The sequence below is a fragment of the Malaclemys terrapin genome, chromosome 5 (genome assembly GCF_027887155.1).
Source record: "Malaclemys terrapin pileata isolate rMalTer1 chromosome 5, rMalTer1.hap1, whole genome shotgun sequence".
Lineage (NCBI taxonomy): Eukaryota > Metazoa > Chordata > Testudines > Emydidae > Malaclemys > Malaclemys terrapin.
The window spans coordinates 112,374,642-112,393,587 of record NC_071509.1 but is presented as its reverse complement, the minus strand read 5'-3'; the positions used below and the strand labels follow the sequence as shown (position 1 = coordinate 112,393,587).

At 39.3% G+C, this 18,946-nt stretch overlaps 1 protein-coding gene across 4 annotated transcripts in view; it reads right to left on the bottom strand.

Annotated features, from left to right (window-relative positions):
* The window catches only part of NPNT (nephronectin), a 94,636-nt gene that overhangs the window by 32,247 nt on the left and 43,443 nt on the right, over window positions 1-18,946 (bottom strand). For 2 of the 4 annotated variants that reach the window (XM_054029958.1, XM_054029959.1), the window contains 5 exons: window positions 16,015-16,107; window positions 9,486-9,578; window positions 3,193-3,312; window positions 2,226-2,345; window positions 804-938 (listed from right to left, as the gene is read on the bottom strand). In XM_054029958.1, coding sequence (XP_053885933.1) covers window positions 804-938; window positions 2,226-2,345; window positions 3,193-3,312; window positions 9,486-9,578; window positions 16,015-16,107 — 561 coding nt within the window. The remainder of the gene's footprint in view (window positions 1-803; window positions 939-2,225; window positions 2,346-3,192; window positions 3,313-9,485; window positions 9,579-16,014; window positions 16,108-18,946) is intronic. The other 2 variants (XM_054029960.1, XM_054029961.1) reach the window with 1 other exon arrangement.

Sequence of the window (18,946 nt, the reverse complement as noted above, 5' to 3'; positions counted from 1 at the left end):
AGGAGAATTTTATCCTAATCTTTTTCATAGATTTTAAGGCGAGATGAGATTATAATGATCACCTATATAACACAGGCATATAACTTGCATCACCACGTTTAATATTTTGCTGTGGCAACAGATAGTTTCTACAAGTAAATTTTATAATTTCTATAACTACTTTTTAAAGATGACCTGTAAGGGTGGGAAATAATTGAGCTAGTGATTTATAAGGCCCTGATCCAACAAAGCACGTAAGCCTGCTCTACATCTGTGTTTTAACCACTATTACACCAGGGTGGAAACGGTTTACAATATCTTATATTATTTCACTCTACTAGTGCCACAAACAAGGTCCCCATACCTGCAGGTGCTCTGTGCAGGGACTTCCCATTGAAGTAACTGGGAGCATGGCCACATTTGAAGCAACACAACTTAATCTCCAACATCACTTTTCCTTAATATGATCATCACCAGCTGAAGCACTGAGAAAAATTAGTGAAGTTCACTAAAGCCTCAGACCAGCAACTGCCTGCAAGAAGCCCTAGTGAAATCTATGCTGAGCCACTTCCAGGATCAGGGCTTAAAATGTATATTTTTTTCATTTCCATATTCAATGTAATTCTATTTCATAATACACACAAAATTAATATAGGATAAACTAAAGCAATCTGTTTTCAGCCTCTCAACCCATAATAAGGTGATTAATACAGTCTCTATAAGCCAGCTAATATAGCAATATAATAAACCTTGGATTAGTATTACAGGAAACATACATGTGCTATATGCATGCAAGACTCACTGAAATAAGTGGATTTTATTACCGTGGCATTGGTATTTGCCTCCAATGTACATCAGGTCGAAGCCTTTATGACATTTGCAGATGTAGCTTCCAAAAGTATTAACGCATTTCCTAAATCTGGGACAGACAACTCTCCCAGTCGCACATTCATCAACATCTGTAAACACAAATTAACTGTACTTTTAATAATATAGCTAAGATATGATCTACCTCAAATTGATTTCAACTCTCAAAAACTGAATGGTCAAAAATCTTTTTAAAACTTCCTTTTTGCCCCAGTCTGGTAGCCTTATAACAATGCTTGGGCACTACCATATGGAAGACCTGAACTCAGTTTTTGGTTGTGCTCCCTCTATATCCCCCATCTCCTGTGCCAATACAGAAAGCACAGCAAGAAAGAGATGGACATTGTGCTCAGATTGGTGGGAGTTAAGTTTAGAAATTACCAAGAGTAGCCTTACTTTACATTGACTATTCTGATTGATTTATATTAGCTGGCTCAAGGTTGTAGAGAGAGAATCCCAGAAATGCTGACAGATTTTGAAGGGTGTAGTGATCAGTTTTCCTTGGACAGAAAAATGGTTATTCAAACACTGGGCATCAAGGATGATAGTGTAAAGCAGAAACAAACTAGGGACATGCCCCAAACAGATACGTCAAACATCCAAAGAAGTACTTAATTTCTCAAGCACTGGGTGCCTTTAATTAGTGGGCTGTAAACTATAAATAATACATTGAATTGCAGGTAAGTAGAATAAACAAACATATTTGAAAAATCATTCAGACACAAAATGTTTTGAAACATAGTCCTCCTTGAACAGGTATGTATATATTTTGTTCTATACTATACTAGTACAGTAAACTTCAAGATACATATGGCTATCATCGTAACTACACCACCACATATGTGGAGAAGCTGTCCTTCCTTGATGTCTTGACATCCTACTGGCTACAAATGGGAGCTTTATACTACTGAAGAGGGAAGATTCCCAGATTCCCTGTGGAATGCACAGCACTTGCTTTACCTCTGGAAGGGCTCAAAATATTGGTCCTTAAATCCATGACATTTTTATGTTTAGAAAAGCTGGTTCAAGTTATTTATAAAGGTCTTATTGCTCCCTCTGAGTCCTGCACAGTTTAGCTATGGCACCTGATTTTACAGGCAAAGGGATATGAAAATATAGTCCCAATAATTTTTTTAACTCTCTAAAGTTTGCTGAAAGTATTATTTCTGTAACACGTGATAGACACAGAATACATGACTGGCACTGGTTTGAGAATACCTGAGTAGCGTGGCTATCCAAACTCATGCCAATAAAATCTTTACAACACACCTTACTATCATGTATTCCCTATATATGTGATAAATTCATTGAAACTGTGTTTTGGTTCAAGAAGAAAACATCCTGAGGAAAGCAGTGAAATCAGTAACCAAGACTCTTACCTATGCAGGTTCTACCGTCAGGCCCTAGCTGCAAGCCTGGAGAAGGACAGTGGCAGTGTACTTCTCCTTTCACGACATCACAGCCGTACTGACAGTTTGCCATTGAACAAGAAAGAGCATCTAGGGAGAAACAGTTGCACATTTAGACCAAATATAAGGACTCGGCATCATACAGGTAAGTCGCTGAAATCTTTGGAGCATTAAGGTCCAGTCCAGCTACCATGAAAGTCAGTGGAAAGACTCCTGCTGACTCTAATAGGAGTTGGGTTAAGCCCTTCAAAAGCAAACATATATGCTGTAAATTTGTGCTCCTCATTTCACAGATTGTATTTATAAGAGACATTCCGTCACAGAGTACAGGTTTTAGCTAGCTGTATTGTGGCACACAATTCCCATTCTGAAAATAAACCCCAACATGTACTAAAAACCCTTCATGGATGGACTCGTTTAAAAATGCCAACTCCTGACTGCAGTGACACTGGTTTAACATCTTTAATTAAAGGTCATTGTCTCTCTCTCCTTCTCTGTTCATATACTCAAAATATCTACTTTTATGGGAGTAAGAAGGAACCTGATCTCTAGTAAGATCACAGGACAGTGGTACACTGTGGAGCCAGCAGGCATCTGTTGCTTTAACAATTTTACACTTATGTGGCCATAATATAACAGCATTGCACATGTCTTGCTGCTGAGAGCACAGCAAGTGTCTATCCCCATAGGCAGAACAACAGTGATTTACACAGCTGAAGAACAATTTGGAAAAATGGGTAATACAACTAATAAAATCAAATTATTTATTCTTGTTTGGCTGAGTCTAATTTTACCAGATTGATGCACAATTTTCAGAACGAGGAGGCTTTTGCCTTGGGACTCATCCTTGTCCAGTAGATATTTACTGAGCACCTCAAGGGATTAAAAAACATTAACTGGAGTTTGAAAAAAAGAAAGCTAAGGAGTCTTGACGTACTAGAACATGATCCATCTGGCATAAGCATGTATCCATTCAGACAATAGCATTTGTAGCTACCGTAGGTATTCATGCATCGATGTTTGCATGGCCGAGGCTTTAATCCACACTCGTTTAGATCTGAAATTAATAGGGAGAGGAGAGAACAAGCAAACAAATTACACACACCAAAAATGAGTATTTGAAGTTGTTCTAGTACTTTAAAAGTTGGGAAAAGATGGGGGAAGGGATGAGTCTTTCATATCCAGCCCAGCTCAACTATGATCAGATTTGGCTACGTGAGCACTGTTTGGTACCCTGAGTGAAGTAAATAATGTTGTTCAGTTCATTTACAAGTTAGTCCACTCCCCTTTTTGTCCACATTACAAATTCCACTCAGAAATGGCACTAACTGGTGGTATTAGCATTAATTGGCAGTAACAGGAATTTCACCGGAGACGACATTGACCGAATGTGTATGGAGGCTGAACTACCATCTCACTTCTAGAGGTATTCCCTTTAGATTGCTTGAGGAGCATTAGTGGGGCAGCATGGGAAAGCTGGCATTGCCATTGTTATAACAGTCTGGGGGAGAAATTTGGCACTTCATTATCTAGAAGTGTCAGTCCAATACGTTTTCTGAGTACTGTAAAAGTAAAATGGAAAAGGCTGGGTGGGGAGGAAGAAGCTAGGTATGTTTTTACCTAACTATTGAAGAAGGTATTTGGCATTGCTAATGTATGTGTTAAAGATTACCTGTGATTTTGGATTTCAGGTTTAAACTGGACTACACAAGGAACTAATGAATTACACATTATGAAAATGTTCAACCTACGATTGTAGCTTTAGCAAACAAAAAAATTGTAATGGAAAATAAATACTGAGCTATGAATGCCCACAAAATTCAAATTCAGTAAGAAAGCATGGATATGTTGGAGGTATGAGAGGGAGTACTGACTTAGTACAGAACTAATAGTGCACGGCCCACAATTTACATCTTAAAAGAATAAAAATAAAAAACCCTGTTATTCATAAACCCACTTACAAATCTAGTTGGTAAATTATTATGTAATTACAGGTTGAAATTGTGGCTTGTTACTGACCTGTAAATCTCTCTGATTTAAAGTACTGGACATTATGGGCCAGATCCTCAGTTAATATGAAACGGTACAGTTCTGTTGAAGTCAATGTAGCTATGCTGCTGTATACCAGCTAAGCACCTGGTTACTCAGAATAGTCAGGTTGTTCATTGTCTTACTTAACCACACAATTTCACTTAAAACTTGTTAATTTATCAGAAGCAAAGTCCTAATGAAGACAAGGTTTACTCATCTGAGTAAGTATTGTAGGGTTAAGACCAATTTTGTTTCTGCTTAGAGTGGGTTGGCTACATAGGCAAGGTAAAAGTGTCTTTCTGGAATACATTTGGAAAGTGCAATCTTTGACAAATATTGGGAGAATAAACCTTAGGTTTGCCAGTGCTTAAAGGGGATGTGGATGAGGTAGACTGAAGTTTCAGGATCTTCATAAAATGGTGGATGAGGAGTAGTTGCATATTGCCTGTGGACTGCATGTTAAGGGCAGGAGACAAGATGTTGAGTCTTTGCTCCAAATCAGGAAGGTGGTTGGGAAGGATTGTGAAGAATCTGCTTTAGCTTAGCTACTTGGGGGTGCTAATTGTTTCTTTTTCTGGCACTTCTGCCAAAAGCAAAAAATATCAGAGTAAATTACATAAGAGATGGGTAAATATTTTACTGCTTCTTGTCTCTAGCTATGGGGATCATGATCTTGAGGTAAGAAGTCTAGCTCTTGGTAGTCTGAGTAGATGGGATAGTGAAAGGGAATGATAATGAAAGGTCTATCAATGGCTATTAGCCAGGATGGGCAAGAATGGTGTCCCTAGCCTCTGTTTGCCAGAAGCTGGGAATGAGCGACAGGGGATGGATCACTTGATGATTCCCTGTTCTGTTCATTCCCGCTGGGGCACCTGGCATTGGCCCCTGTCAGAAGACAGGATACTGGGCTAGATGGACCTTTGGACTGACCCAGTAGGGCCATTCTTATGTTATAATTGAATGGAAGAAGAACTTTGATTTTTTTTTTTCCTAAAAAAGAAAACCACAGTGAAGCCTGAGGTAAAACAGCGCACTAAAACACCTATGAGTGGCCTATGTCAGCTGACTCAGGCTCAGGGGTTCAGGCTGCAGGCTATAAAATTGCCATGTAGACATTCAGGCTTGGGCTGGAGCCGGGGCTCTGGGACCCTCCCCCGTCACAGGGTTCCAGAGCCTGGGCTCCAGTCTGAACCCAAACATCTGCATGGCAATTTTATAGCCCTGCAGCCTAAGTGAGCTGACACAGGCCAATCATGGGTGTTTTAGTGCAGTGTAGACATACAAACAAGAGGCACTGAGGGTATATGCATTTATATTGTAAACTCATACCTTCTTCAGGATTTGTTTGCACCAAGCACACGAAATACTAAATGATTATAAAAATAATATGACAAGTTCAGGGGTTTTTCACTATAAGTGGAAATAGGCTAAGGAAGGGAAGTATTAACACTAGACTTATAAGGGAAAATTTTCAAAAGTGCCTATGTGATTTAGGAGTGTAAGTCCTATTGAAGGTCCTTGGATTTAAGCTCCTAAGTCAACTAAGCATTTATGAAAATTTTATCCATAATGAAAAGTGTCTTTAAATCTTAATTATGGAGTCACTACCATTGAGCCATACTTTAATGATGTAACAACTGATTAATAAACTGAGTTTAAAATACATTGTTCTGCATAAATTGTAGATTACATTATGGCTCTTAAAATAAGTGGACTTCTCCACAGGGCTTTGAATATCCTGCCACCTGGTATAAAATATTTTTAGTACAGAATTGAAGGCCACGATGCTGAAGGATGGCCAGTTATCAGTAACACATTCTAAGAATAACCAGAATATATAAAGTAGATGCTGGAAAGTATATTAAGATACCATTCCACGTGTGCCTTATTTTTGTTTGGTTTCAGCCAAAACATACCTTGCTTATTTCTATTAACTTCACTAAGGGCTTGTCTGCACTTAAAAGGCTGCAGCCGTGTAGCTGCACTGATGCAGCTGTAGCATTTCAGTGAAGACATTACCTATGCCGACGGGAGGACTTCTCCTGTTGGCATAGTTACCCCACCTCCCCATGAGGCAGTAGCTATGGCTACGGGAGAAGCCATCCCATTGACATAGCTCTGTCTACACTTTAAGTTGCTATAACCGTTCGTATAACCATGTCACTCAGGGGCGTGGATTTTCTACATCTCTGAGCAATGCAGTTATACCAACGTAAGTTGCTACTGTAGACCAAGCCTTAATTCCACTTCTGCGTGTGAATGAAAGCAGTCCCAGGATTGGTTTTTGAATACAGCATGTTTATCAAGATCTAAATGGAAGCAAATACTTGGAAGATGCCTGGTCTTTAAACAAAGGCACAGATTTGTTTCAGTGGTAGCATGGCTGACATCCTAATGGTTCAACATCAAGGGAGAGCCAAAATAAGACCCTTCGTACAGCTCCATTAGATTTAAAAATGTTTTTCCCCTCTGCCTTTGCACTTTGCTATTGAGAGATAGTTTGTTATTAATCCTTTAGTCTGAACTTTTGTCATGCTACAAAATCTCCCACTATTACATGGGAAGGAAAGTGTTTGTCATCACCTTGATTACCTAACTGCAAAGCCAGTGCTTTCAAAATAGGCTAAAATGTTACAATGTGCTGCTCTGTGGGCTTACTAACAGATCTACTGTCCAATTGTATTTTCCCAGGTGTCGCATTTTCAACCCCTCTTTGCCAACACTACTGTAGCTTCTTTCCCAATTTCAGTGAAGAAAGGTATATACTCTGTACACACACCATCTAATATTCAATTTCTTAGGTGAACCGTCACTGGGAGGTTCATTTGGTTCTTCATAAAATCTTTTATTAACACAATGATGGTTCTCTTCATATAGCTCCACACTCAGACTATGTTCAACAGCATGTCCTTCTCAAAAGTTTATAGATATTTTGCATATGGGCAAGAGGAAAAATGGATCAGCCAGTATGCCTATGTATTGCATCCCTGTTCTCAGCTCAGAAACATTCCCGCTATTAAAGTTCTCCATCATCTTCAGATGCTTTATATTTTTGTTGTTTACGTACGGTCATGTTATTCTTAAAACAGGTTCAAGCTAATGTTAGCAGTTAAAGGGTCATGTATAGCAACACACTGAATATACTGCAAACATATGGTGGTTTTAAGAAAGGTCAGGTTACTTATCTAGAAGTATCAATTTGGCATTTCAAACAATATCTATAATGATAGCTCACTTAGAATAAATACTCCTTCATCAAAAGGGAAAAAAAAAAGGGAAAACAGCAGAATTTTCCTCTAAAAGATTGAAAGGTAAAAGGTTTTAAAATCAGAATGTTCCATAAATAATACTCGTACATTATTTTTATTTTAATATAAGTCACTCCTCCTTTTGTTCCTTAAGAAACTTATAATGGAATTAAAAATACAAGGTGCATTAACATCAAATGAGGCATTTAACAAGTCCCATTATGCTGCTGACTAAGATCTTCATTCATTATTCCAAACTAGACAATTTTACCATTAAACCACATAAATTCAAGTGCTGTAATTATACAGTCAATACAAAAATAGCATTCTTAGCTGCAAGTAATATATTGAAAAGTGCTAAATGTAAAAGCAGGTTGGGTATTGGAGGAGCTTGTGAAAGCAGGTCCAGAACATAAGCGCAGGCTGCTGAGCATAAATATTACATTTCAAAAGGAGAGAGTTGAAAAATGTAGATACAGTGGAAGGACAACTGGTGCTGTATGGTAAATCTGTGTGTGACTTGTTTAACTAGTGTAGGCAGGGGCGGTGGAAGGAAGTTTTGCACCCTAGGCGAAACTTGCACCTTGCGCCCTCCCCCACCCCCGGGAGCCGTGCGGCAGCTCCTCCCCACCCTGAGGCTCCCCCTCCCCCCCCCCGCGGCAACTCCCCACCCCCCGGCCCAGGGATCCATGCGGCAGCGCTGACCCAGGGGTTCCCCTGGGCTGCCGGCGGCGCGCTGACCCGAGGGAACCCCTGGGCTGCCTGCCAGTGGCTCAGACTCCCTCTCCCTCCCAGCGCAGCGGCCACTGTAAAAAAAAAATAAATAAATAAAAATTTTGGCACCCCCAAATCTTGGCACCCTAGGCAACCGCCTAGTTGGCCTAAATGGTAGCACCAGCCCTGAGTGTAGGGGCACTGCTCTGAGGCATCATCTTGGATAAAGACTGATTTTCTGTATACAGGCATGTTTCTTTCCCCAAGATTATGCTGTACACTCTACTTAGTTTTCTTTAATTAGCCCCTTCACCGAGTCCAAACAAAGGTGTAGCATTCTTTTGTATAACATTCAAACTTTTCTTTCTACTTTTTAACTTGGACCACGCAACACGGAGGTCAAAAATTCACTATTGAATTTACTAAGATTAAGCTAGAAAAGGAAGCCACAGACCAGAGACAAAATAACATATTCAAGCCTTCATCACCTATACTTAAAAAAATAGATCAGTTTTCATTTTCAGTACATCATCAGTTTCACTTAAGAGAAAGAGAGAGAGCAGATTTGCACACCCTCAGACATGGTCTATTCAATCACACCATTTGTCTAATAGACAATACAATAATACCCAAACTATGAAGTTAACAATGGTCTTTCTCTGAAACAAAGCTGGAAAATAAATCATACTGTTATCTTCACTTGAACCCGATAAACAATTTCCATTGCTCTTGGTTTACACCTGATCTACACTTAAAAGTTTTAACCCGAGCACCATAGCTGTGCCAGTCTAACTCTCTGTGTATGGAGCTATGTCGACGAAAGAATGATTATGTTTGGGGACGTAGGATTCCTACATTGATAGAAAAACTCTTTCCATAAATGTAGGTTGTGTCACACTAAGGAGTTATAGTAGCATAGCTACAGTGACCTAGCTATGCCGGTATAGAAAGGAATTTAGAAAAAGCAGTGCACATCCTGAAAGAACAAAGCAGAAAAGAAACAACAATAGGAAGTTAAAAGGATTATCCAAGTCTTTTCAGAATACAGGCATACAGCAATAACAGCATCAAAGAAGTGTAACTGCATATTTGCTTTGCATGCCAATGATACTGCAGGCCTGGCTTTCACATGGCAGCCATTAATTCATCATACTTCAGTACATTTGCAAGAACTTTTTATCGTATGAAGCCATGCAGGTGGAAGGAGCACACCACCTGAAATAAAGGACTTTCTCACCCCTTGAAGGCACATTTGTTGCATGATGATCCAGGGGGCGAAATAGAGGTGGTTCACTGTGCCGATCAGTTGGGCTTGTATACAGGTGCTCAGCTTCACGAAGGGGGAAAAGGCATAATAATAGTCAAAAGGCCAAATCCCTGTAATGATGTATTACTTTATTTTGTCAAAAACCATCAATGCAGACTCTACCAACTGCATTAAAAAAAAAAAAAAGAGACGTACATTATGTTTGTAAGCTGGTCCTGGAACAATAGCATTCAGAAAACCAGTTGTGGAACACATGCTAGTATATTTCTTTAATTTTTTTATAGAAAATCATCCTTTGTCTACTGTAATACATCACCTTTCACAGAAAACACTGCAAACATTTTATATTGCTAACACAAATCTGTGAGGCTTTAATTACTTATGCTACATATCAATTCACTAAGTAGCAAATACATAACACGTCTTAGGCCAGGGAAACAGCTACCACTATAGAGCTAGTTGCAAATTTTTGAAGACTACGTTTTGCAAAAAATGCTGGTCATTTTACAACTAGCTTACAAAGCTGGTAAACTTTTTTTAAACTTTCAGCATTCCTTTTTTAACTATCTCCAGCTACCATCTATCTCAAACGCTGACCCAAACTGCAAAATGAGGTTGAAAAACCAAAACTGAAGTGTGAAGGTCACAAATTAAGATTTTTACACAATGGGGAGCACTCTGTTACTGCTAGTACAAGGGTATTGCAATTTAGCTACCAACTCAATTTAACCTCCTAACAACACACTCATACAAAGGTGCCAGGCAACTGTAATTTAGTGCTGATGAACTAAAGCAGGAGTTAAAGGTTATACTCCAATGCTCCTGGGAAGAGTGATTGACTTTCAGATGTAACCAGTCAGTTGAAGTTCAGCATCTCATTATGAGAAACCAGGTGATCCTTTACTTGGTTCACAAGAGGTAAGAGGGTTCTGAATAGATTAAATATAATGTCTAATAACAGCAGTAACACCTTGTATTCATATAGTTACTTTCATCCAGACAAATCCAAAAGTGGTTTATACCCTGGAGATATATATATTTTCCCTGGAGATGAGTGCCTCAGACCATCTATGCCAGCAACAATACACAATAATACTTTTATTGTAGGACGGGAATTGACACACCATCAATGGAAACACAAGGGGAATTGTTTTATTCAGGCAGAACGCCGTCACTCAAATTGCAATCTGATTAGGACACTGTGTTAAAGATCCTAATCTTGTGATTTGAAAAATGCTGTGAACAGAGCTTCAGTTTACAATTCAACCAAAAGACATCGAGTAGGATTTTCTTAAGTGCCTAAGTGATTTAGGAGGACAATGGGACTTGTGCTTTTAAGTTACTTAGGCACTTTTGACAACCCTACGCCTCACTTCCAGTAACAGTGTGTCGCTGGAACACTGGCTCAATACTGACTAAGAGACAAGAGGGCCACCCACCAAACCATCTGCCATACTTCATCTAGCACCCTGGGTTTCTGGGAGGTTTCTCAGGTCCAAAGCTGTTTTAGCTCAGGACATCAGAGCCTGAGGTGGTCTGTGTACCATACATATGATACTGTAAAGCTAATATATGTTACTGTGCATCTAAAACTGTACTGAGCACTCTAGGTAAAGCTCTAAAGTGACCAAGACAGCATACTCAGAATAGTAAAATCACAGCATGCCATCCTTATGAGTGTTGGACCAGAGTGAAAAGTAAAGAAGACACTAAAGAGGGGAAATAAGAGCAGAAATAAGGGGCAGGAGAACAACACACAGCATTTATTTGCTAATCCTTTCCTGACAGTCTTCTTTGGAAATCTGAAAATAATATATTTTAAAAGAAAAATATATTTAGAAATCAGTGTGCCATAGAAGGATTAATAAACATCAGAGGATACAATTCTGAACAACAGCCTGGCTCTGATATTGTCAGTGTTTCCTACAACATCCCCATCAGCTTTTTCAGAAAAAAAGGCTATACAGATTTTTCTATAATTTTAGACAACTGCAGAGGATGACGGAGACTGTCTATGACATATTATTTCATACATACACTCCTTAGTCTTCACAAGTTAATAAAAGTCCTGTATTTTAATTGTGCTATATAAATTTAATTTATATAGCACAGAAATAAATGTTCTGTGCTATATAAATCACTCTGCATTTTTGGAGATCAGTTACACCAATGGAAGATTCTTAAAACTTCACCTATAGTAATTTAGCAAGAAGGGAATAACATTGTTTTCAGCTTTTAATTATGAATTGTGTGGGGTGTTCTAGGTAGTTTTGTGTTAACAATTAAAAACATGTCCATTAAATTTTTTCAGTAAAATAAAAACTATTTCATTATCAAAACTTAAGCTTGGTACCTAAATTCCCTCACTACCTCTGTAAAGGGCCAAGTGCTACACCTTATGGACCTGATTCAGTAAGGCACATAAGTATGTGCTTAACTTTAAGGAGTTTGTGACAGAAAACACTCCTGTATTCACACCCTGTACACTATTCTAATAATCTTCATACAAAGTATGCCTTGTAAGAGGTCATTTGAAAACTCATAATTTGCTGGTCAGTATTGTCCTGGTAAAATATATGGGACAACATTGTATGTGAAATTATAAGATTTCCCTGTATGATGTCATGTCTGTGTCCTGAACAAAGGAATTTGTGCTCTGCCCATTTTGCATTTAAGCAGTAAACAGAGTCAACAAGCGTGAAGGGAAGACAAAGGAAATTCAGATGGGTGCAAAACCCAGAAGGAAATATCCTTCCACATAGATTCTTTGGCTCTTCGTTCTCAACTAGAAATATTTTTCAAGCAGGGGACTGAAACTATTAAAAGGAGGGACAAACAATCCACGCATCCCTATCTCTTTCTCTCTGTCCATCACATTCACTGCACCTGAAGAGACAAAGCAATGGTTGGACTCTGGGGAAAAGGTCTTGACCTGAAAGTTTGGTCAGTAATCTGCTATGGTGACACACTTTGCTTGAATCTAATATAGTTCATTAAGTTAGGCACCAGTAAGCATGTTATCTTTATTTTTCATGTAACCATTTCTGACTTTAATGTCTTATTACTTGTACTCACTTAAAATCTTTCTTTGTAGTTAATAAACCTTTTTTATTGTTTTATTTCATCAACTGTGTTCAAGATGAAGTGTCTGAATAACTCCATTTAGGGCAACAAGTTGTGTGAATATTATTCCCTTAAAGGAATAATGGACTCAGTATATTGCACTGTCCAGGAGAGGGTTGGGCAGTAAGGACATACATTTCTGGGGGGAAATCTGAGATTGGGAGTGCATTGGGGTAACCCTGTGGTGGTTTTTAAGGCTGATGAGAGCCAAGGTGTGGCTGGCTGGTTGGCTGCAGCAGACACACAGACATAGCTGCGAGTGTGTTCATGCTGGAGACTGTTTGTGAGCAGCAAGGTATTTTAAAGGATACCCCTGGTTACAGGACAGGGGTGAGACAGCTACTCATCAGTCTAGATTGTACCCTGTATGTCAGAGTGGTGCTAAATCCCATTAACATCAATTCAATTTACCCACATACTTAAATGCTTTCCTGAACTGAGGCCTTTACCTGTGAATTTTATTTATTTGTTTATTTATTTTAAAATGGAGATATCCCATCTCCTAGAACTGGAAGGGACCTTGAAAAGTCATCCAGTCCAGCCCCCTGCTGTCACTAGCAGGACTGATTTTGCCCCAGATCCCTAAGTGGCCCCCTCAAGGATTGAACTCACAACCCTGGATTTAGCAGGCCAATGCCCCCCGGGAGCGTCAACTGAAATCACACAATGACTGCAGGACTTTAGAGAGATGGCCTCAAAATTTGGAAATTATAGAAATTTAAAACATCTTAAAAATAGGGCAAGTTAGGTTGGAGAGAGAGAGTTCTATTCTACTTTTAATAGGTGTTGTCTAAATTGCTTCTCCTGCTTCAAAACACTAGAGATGCCAGAGATCTGCATATTCAGATCACAGCATCAGAATAGTGTGGACGTAGTCTTGTAGACATCAAGGAAACACTTTAATTGGATTATATATTTAATAAGTTTATGTTAATGGATTTAATAAGTAGCTTTGAAGCAGCTTGACTCAGCCCTGATAGAGTGAAATAACCTTGCATCCAGTATCCCTGAGGTGGCAACAGTTCAGTAAACGTTTATGTTGTTTATGAAGCCTTGTCCATTTTGAGGAAGCATAAGCATGGGGTGTATGGGTGGGAAAGGAACTCTTTTGTATTTTTGTAAGTCAAAGGACAATGTTATGACCAGGAAGACAACAGGTGACAACAGTCAAGAGGCCACTGAAGAGTTTCGGCTGTTCACCTAAATACAAAGGGGTGAAATCATCTTGATAGAGTTTTCACCTCATCTTATTCTCTCAATGTTGCTCATTGTGGAAAAGCACAGGCTTGTGGATGTAACTAAGAAACAGTACCCTAAAAGGAGAACCCCAAAAGTGGACCAAGATTCATACTAACATCACCGATCAGAATTGGACAATGCAGATCCCCTGATTCAGTCAGAAGGTCACAACAGGAAGTCCAGTGGGACAATACTAGCATGCGTTTCACCCACAAAAGACCAGGTAAACAAGGAAAAAGTGTGCTATTCTTGAGATTACCACAACACCGCTACTATGTCTTATATTCATACTTTCCCTTCCAAGGAAAGCAGAGACAAAGACATGCCCAGGTGAGGTGTCAAACCACCCACCTACAGCCATTGTCCAGCAAGGGAGCTACAATGCAATGACTCACCTGCATGAGGCCACGCCAGGGGATTTGTTCAACCTTGCCTGGGGACTCAGCAGTGCCCACGAGACATGCCTGGACTTGTATTCTGTTTTATACAATAAGTCCCATGTGTTTGTAGAACACAGGGGCCCCATGCTTGGCCTTTTTCCTGCCCCCACCTATGCTGCAAGCAGTAAAGACACTGAGAAGAAGACTGAAGACCCCAACAGAGGAGACTGGCTCAGATTTAAGGGACAAAATCTGTATATTAAGGACTGCAATATCCAGTGGGGTGAGAAAAACTGCTTAGTCTAGTTGTTGCCCTGTCTAATAGGGTTAAGAGTTTAGACTGCATGCTTATATTTTATTTCCTTTGTTAACTGACTCTGACTTTTTGCCTAACATTTATAGTCACTTAAAATCTATCTTTTGTAGTCAATAAATTTGTTTAACTGTTTATCTTTACCAGGGGGCTTGCCTGTAGTGTGTGGTAAATCTGCTCAGGTTTTGCAAAGGCTGGTGTATATCCACTTTCCATCGATGAACCAATTAATAAATTTGCACTGCTCATCTTGAGCAGTGCAAGATGCTATATTCCTGAAGTACAGTGCTGGGAGCTGGGGGGATTTGTCTGGTTCCTTTCTCTGTATGATTAATGAGCGGCTCTGGGAGCATTCATGCAATCTAGCGGGTATGGGGCTCCACATGCAGCTGTGCTGAGTGATAACAGCACCTGCAGGGGTTTGCTGCTGGTCACTAGCAAGGCATTGTGAGAGACAGCCCAGGCTGGAGAGAGTTCAGGGCGGCACAGTGGTCCCACAGTCTCAGACTGCACCCCAGGGATCCCGTCACAGAGGCCATTAGGGTGATCAGATAGCAAGTGTGAAAAATCAGGACAGGGCGTGGGGGGTAATAGGTGCCTATATAAGAAAAAGCCCCAAAAATCAGGATTGTCCCTATAAAATCGGGACATCTGGTCACCCTAGAGGCCATTAATAATAATAGCATATGTGTTTTAACCCATAGCGTATGGCACCATTGGGTATTGATTAACCTTGGTTGGAAGCAAATCTCATCCTAGATTTCTAGGAGTTATTTGGGATACATAAAGATTTAATCCTTAACCTAGTCTTTCCACAAAGGAAAGTATAAACTGCTACATAAATGCATAGGGGTAGAAAGATTAAAAAAGTCATTTAATCATGTGTGTTGTGTCAGCTTTGTGATTTGATTATTGGTTGTGCCAATGCAATAACTTGGCCAGTTCTTCTTAAATTGTTCTCTTAGTAGTTAATCAGTTTAACTTTGTATTATTGTTAACTCCTTGATTTGACTATTTACATTATAATATCAATATTAATCATATTGTTTACAACTTTAAAGAAATTATCTAACTTTGCACTAACACACCAAATTGGTTTTCTCTGATCAACTGGTGATGAGGTATAAAGCAGCCTAAATTAAAGGGACTTTAATTAAATACCCATAGACCACTGGATTCAAGTGCTAAGAAAACCCTTATCATTACATGTTACATCTGTCAAAGACCTAGGAGATGAAGTCCATTATTCTGCAAGTGCAGGATATACAGTACATTCCCTTTATGAATACTATATAGGTATACTCAGTTAATTGTTTATAAATAAGCAGAAATTGAAGTGTCTATGCATAACATTATTTAATATTTTAGGATAAAAATTATTCTGTAGTCTCTTGTGCAGGCTTTTTTTTAATTATTATTTAATTGAAAGATTTGCTTTTTTTACCTTGGTTGCAGGTTTTTCCAGTATACCCTGGGAGACATTTGCATTTGTTTGGTCCAATACATTCACCATGTTTGCATCTAGGCTGACATATAGCTGCAAATAAAACAACATATATTATTGTTCTGATCTAATCAACAATAATATATTACTTTAATGAAAGCAGCACAAATACTACTAATACTTAGCCCTTGTACATCACTTCCCATTTAACACTACAGTGCACACAAAGGATATTTTCAACAATAAAAACAAATACACATCAGAAGACAGACTGATAATGAGCATTATGTTCAGGGGTTATGGGATAAAATGTTCAATTTTTTGGATATTCCAGATTATGTAGTATCTGACCAGCAAATGGACTCATGGCCTTCCTGATGTACTTTATGATGCACACCATTCAGTTTGTTATTAGAATATGCCCGAACTGAACAGGAAGTTGGAGTGTCAACATCAATTAGTTATCAGTTCAGTAACAGACAAGCAACAGTGCAGTTCCAAGTGTCCACAGATTTTTTTCCCCCTCTGAGTTGTTTAGACAGTGGTGTTTCTTTATCCTGACACTCAAAAAAAGGTTCTATGTCACCATGACTTTCCCTATTCGGAGGCTCCCTCCAGAGTTTGTTGAATGAGGCTCCCTCCAGAGTTTGTTGGCCAGAAGGATACAGGATGGTCTTTTACAGAGGTGATTTGTCTCTCGGGTCATTGCTTCCAGAAGGTGGATCCGTGAAGGGAAGGATCACTGGTGCAATCCCAAGTGCTTTACTCATGTGAGTAATCTTTACATACACAAGTTCCATTTAGTTCAATGATACTACTTAGCTAAGCAGCTGTAGCAGAACCAGGCCCAAGCTTGTAATCTGTCATTCAGATATCTCTTGTGCATTGCCACTATTACAGCAAGCTGGCACAATTTAAATATTTAAACAGTACTTTGAAAGACCTTGTTAGACACACACACAAAAAAAGGGGGGGGGGGCGTTGTTCACTGTATCTCCTTACAGCTCATTAAAAGCAGCACTATTGCTGCTGCACATAAGCCTGATTGTTAAACTTGAGCTTTGAACACATTCAAATTAATGATGAGTGCACTAAAGGGGAGCAAATTGGGGGTGGGGGATGGGACACTGGGACAGCCACTGGAACAAGAAGTCACTGGGACCAGCAGGAGACTGGGAACTGTGAGGGATGGGGGTAAAACTGAGAAAAGAATTAGAGTGGGTGGAGCAGAGATTAAGATGAGGGCAGACCGGAGGAGCCAGGGACAGAAGGAATAGGGCTTGGGGTGAACGGGAGCAGATGGGTTTGTAACCAGAGAGAACACTCCCCACAGAACTCAGAATAGAACCCAGGATTCCCAGTCTCAGCATTCTGCTACAATCAGCAAATAGCAGTGCAACCCACTGGCAAAGTGTGCGCTTCATCTCCCGTTTGTGGCTGGCCCACATACAGATAGACAACCTATTAATGTTATCCATCACTCTGTTAGTTCAAGTGGCAGAGGTCCATATGATGGAGCTAAAAGGTTCCAACCCTGCTGATGAATCATGTGGATATCAATGTGATTCCACATGATGGCATTTCTGTTTTTTCAGTTTGCTTTTTAAAAAAAACCTAGGAAATTCCATACAAAACTCATTAAAAGAACATTAAGATTGTAAAGACAAGTGCTGAAAAGTCAGGAAATGCCACAATTAAGCATGAGCAACCTTAATAAAGCCCACTGGTGTATATGCATTGTGATACAATCTTTAATTACACAACTTCATGCTGTTTTATCCACATGATTTCTGCCTCATTCGTGTACAGGATGGACAGTGCTCAGGGAATGAATCAGAATTGTGTAGTGAATGAGGCTATTGTCTGTACTTCACTTTCCCATATGTTGCAGAAGTAGGAAGGTGATTAGTGAACAAGGCAGGGGATTGCGTAAAGAGAAATGAGGATCTCATCGTTAAGGCAACCGAATGCCACCCTGGAGAACTGGATTCTATCTCTGCCTCTGCCACAAAGTTCCTGTGTGATGCTAGAAAAGTCATTTAAACCAAACATCTCACAAATGGCCATTAAGTCTGTGTTCCTCATTTTCCAGGTGCCCAATTTAAGACCCTGAGGTCAGATTTGCAGAAACGCTGAGCACTGAAGTTAACAGGAACTGTGTTTTCAACATATAATGCGCTATAAAATGCTAAGTTTTCTGAAAAATCAGGCTATAAGCATCTCAGATTGTGGTTCCAAAATTATCGTACACTTTCAACATAAATGTCTGTGACTTAGTTATCCATCTGTAAAATGGTAATAATGATCCAACCTTACTTCACGAGGGTGATGTAAAGATAAATTCATTAGTGTTTGTGAAGTACTCACATACTGTGATGACAAGCTACACTGAGAAGTCCGTGTGGAAGTTAATAATTCTGTATTCAGTGAAGGATTAGGATGGTTTACAGTAAATAAGGAAATGAAATACTAAAATGAAATATTGAACAGATGCTTATTGAGTAAAAAACATCTAATCCTGTGCAATGACTAAGTAGGGGTGCAATGGAAAAATAGTATGCAATCATGTAATTAAAGTTTGTATCATAATGCATATATATATGCGCGCGCGCACACACACCCACCCACCAGGGAGCTGAAGTAAGAGCTTTTGAGAGCTTGACTTTGCAACCTTACTGATGTTCTTTTAATGTATTTTTGTATGCAATTACATGCACACATCTATACACATGTGCACATTTTGTTGCAAGAGAAAGGAAATTTCGTAAAGTTTTAGTCACTCAAAATTTTAAAATATTATTCTGAATGTTGGACGACAGTCAAACAGCACAGAACACCAGTGAGAGGGTACTGTGCAAAGGTGGTTTAAAGCTCACCTTTGCACTTCTGTGAAGCACATTTCCCCAGTGTTTAAACCAGCCTTTAATAGGTC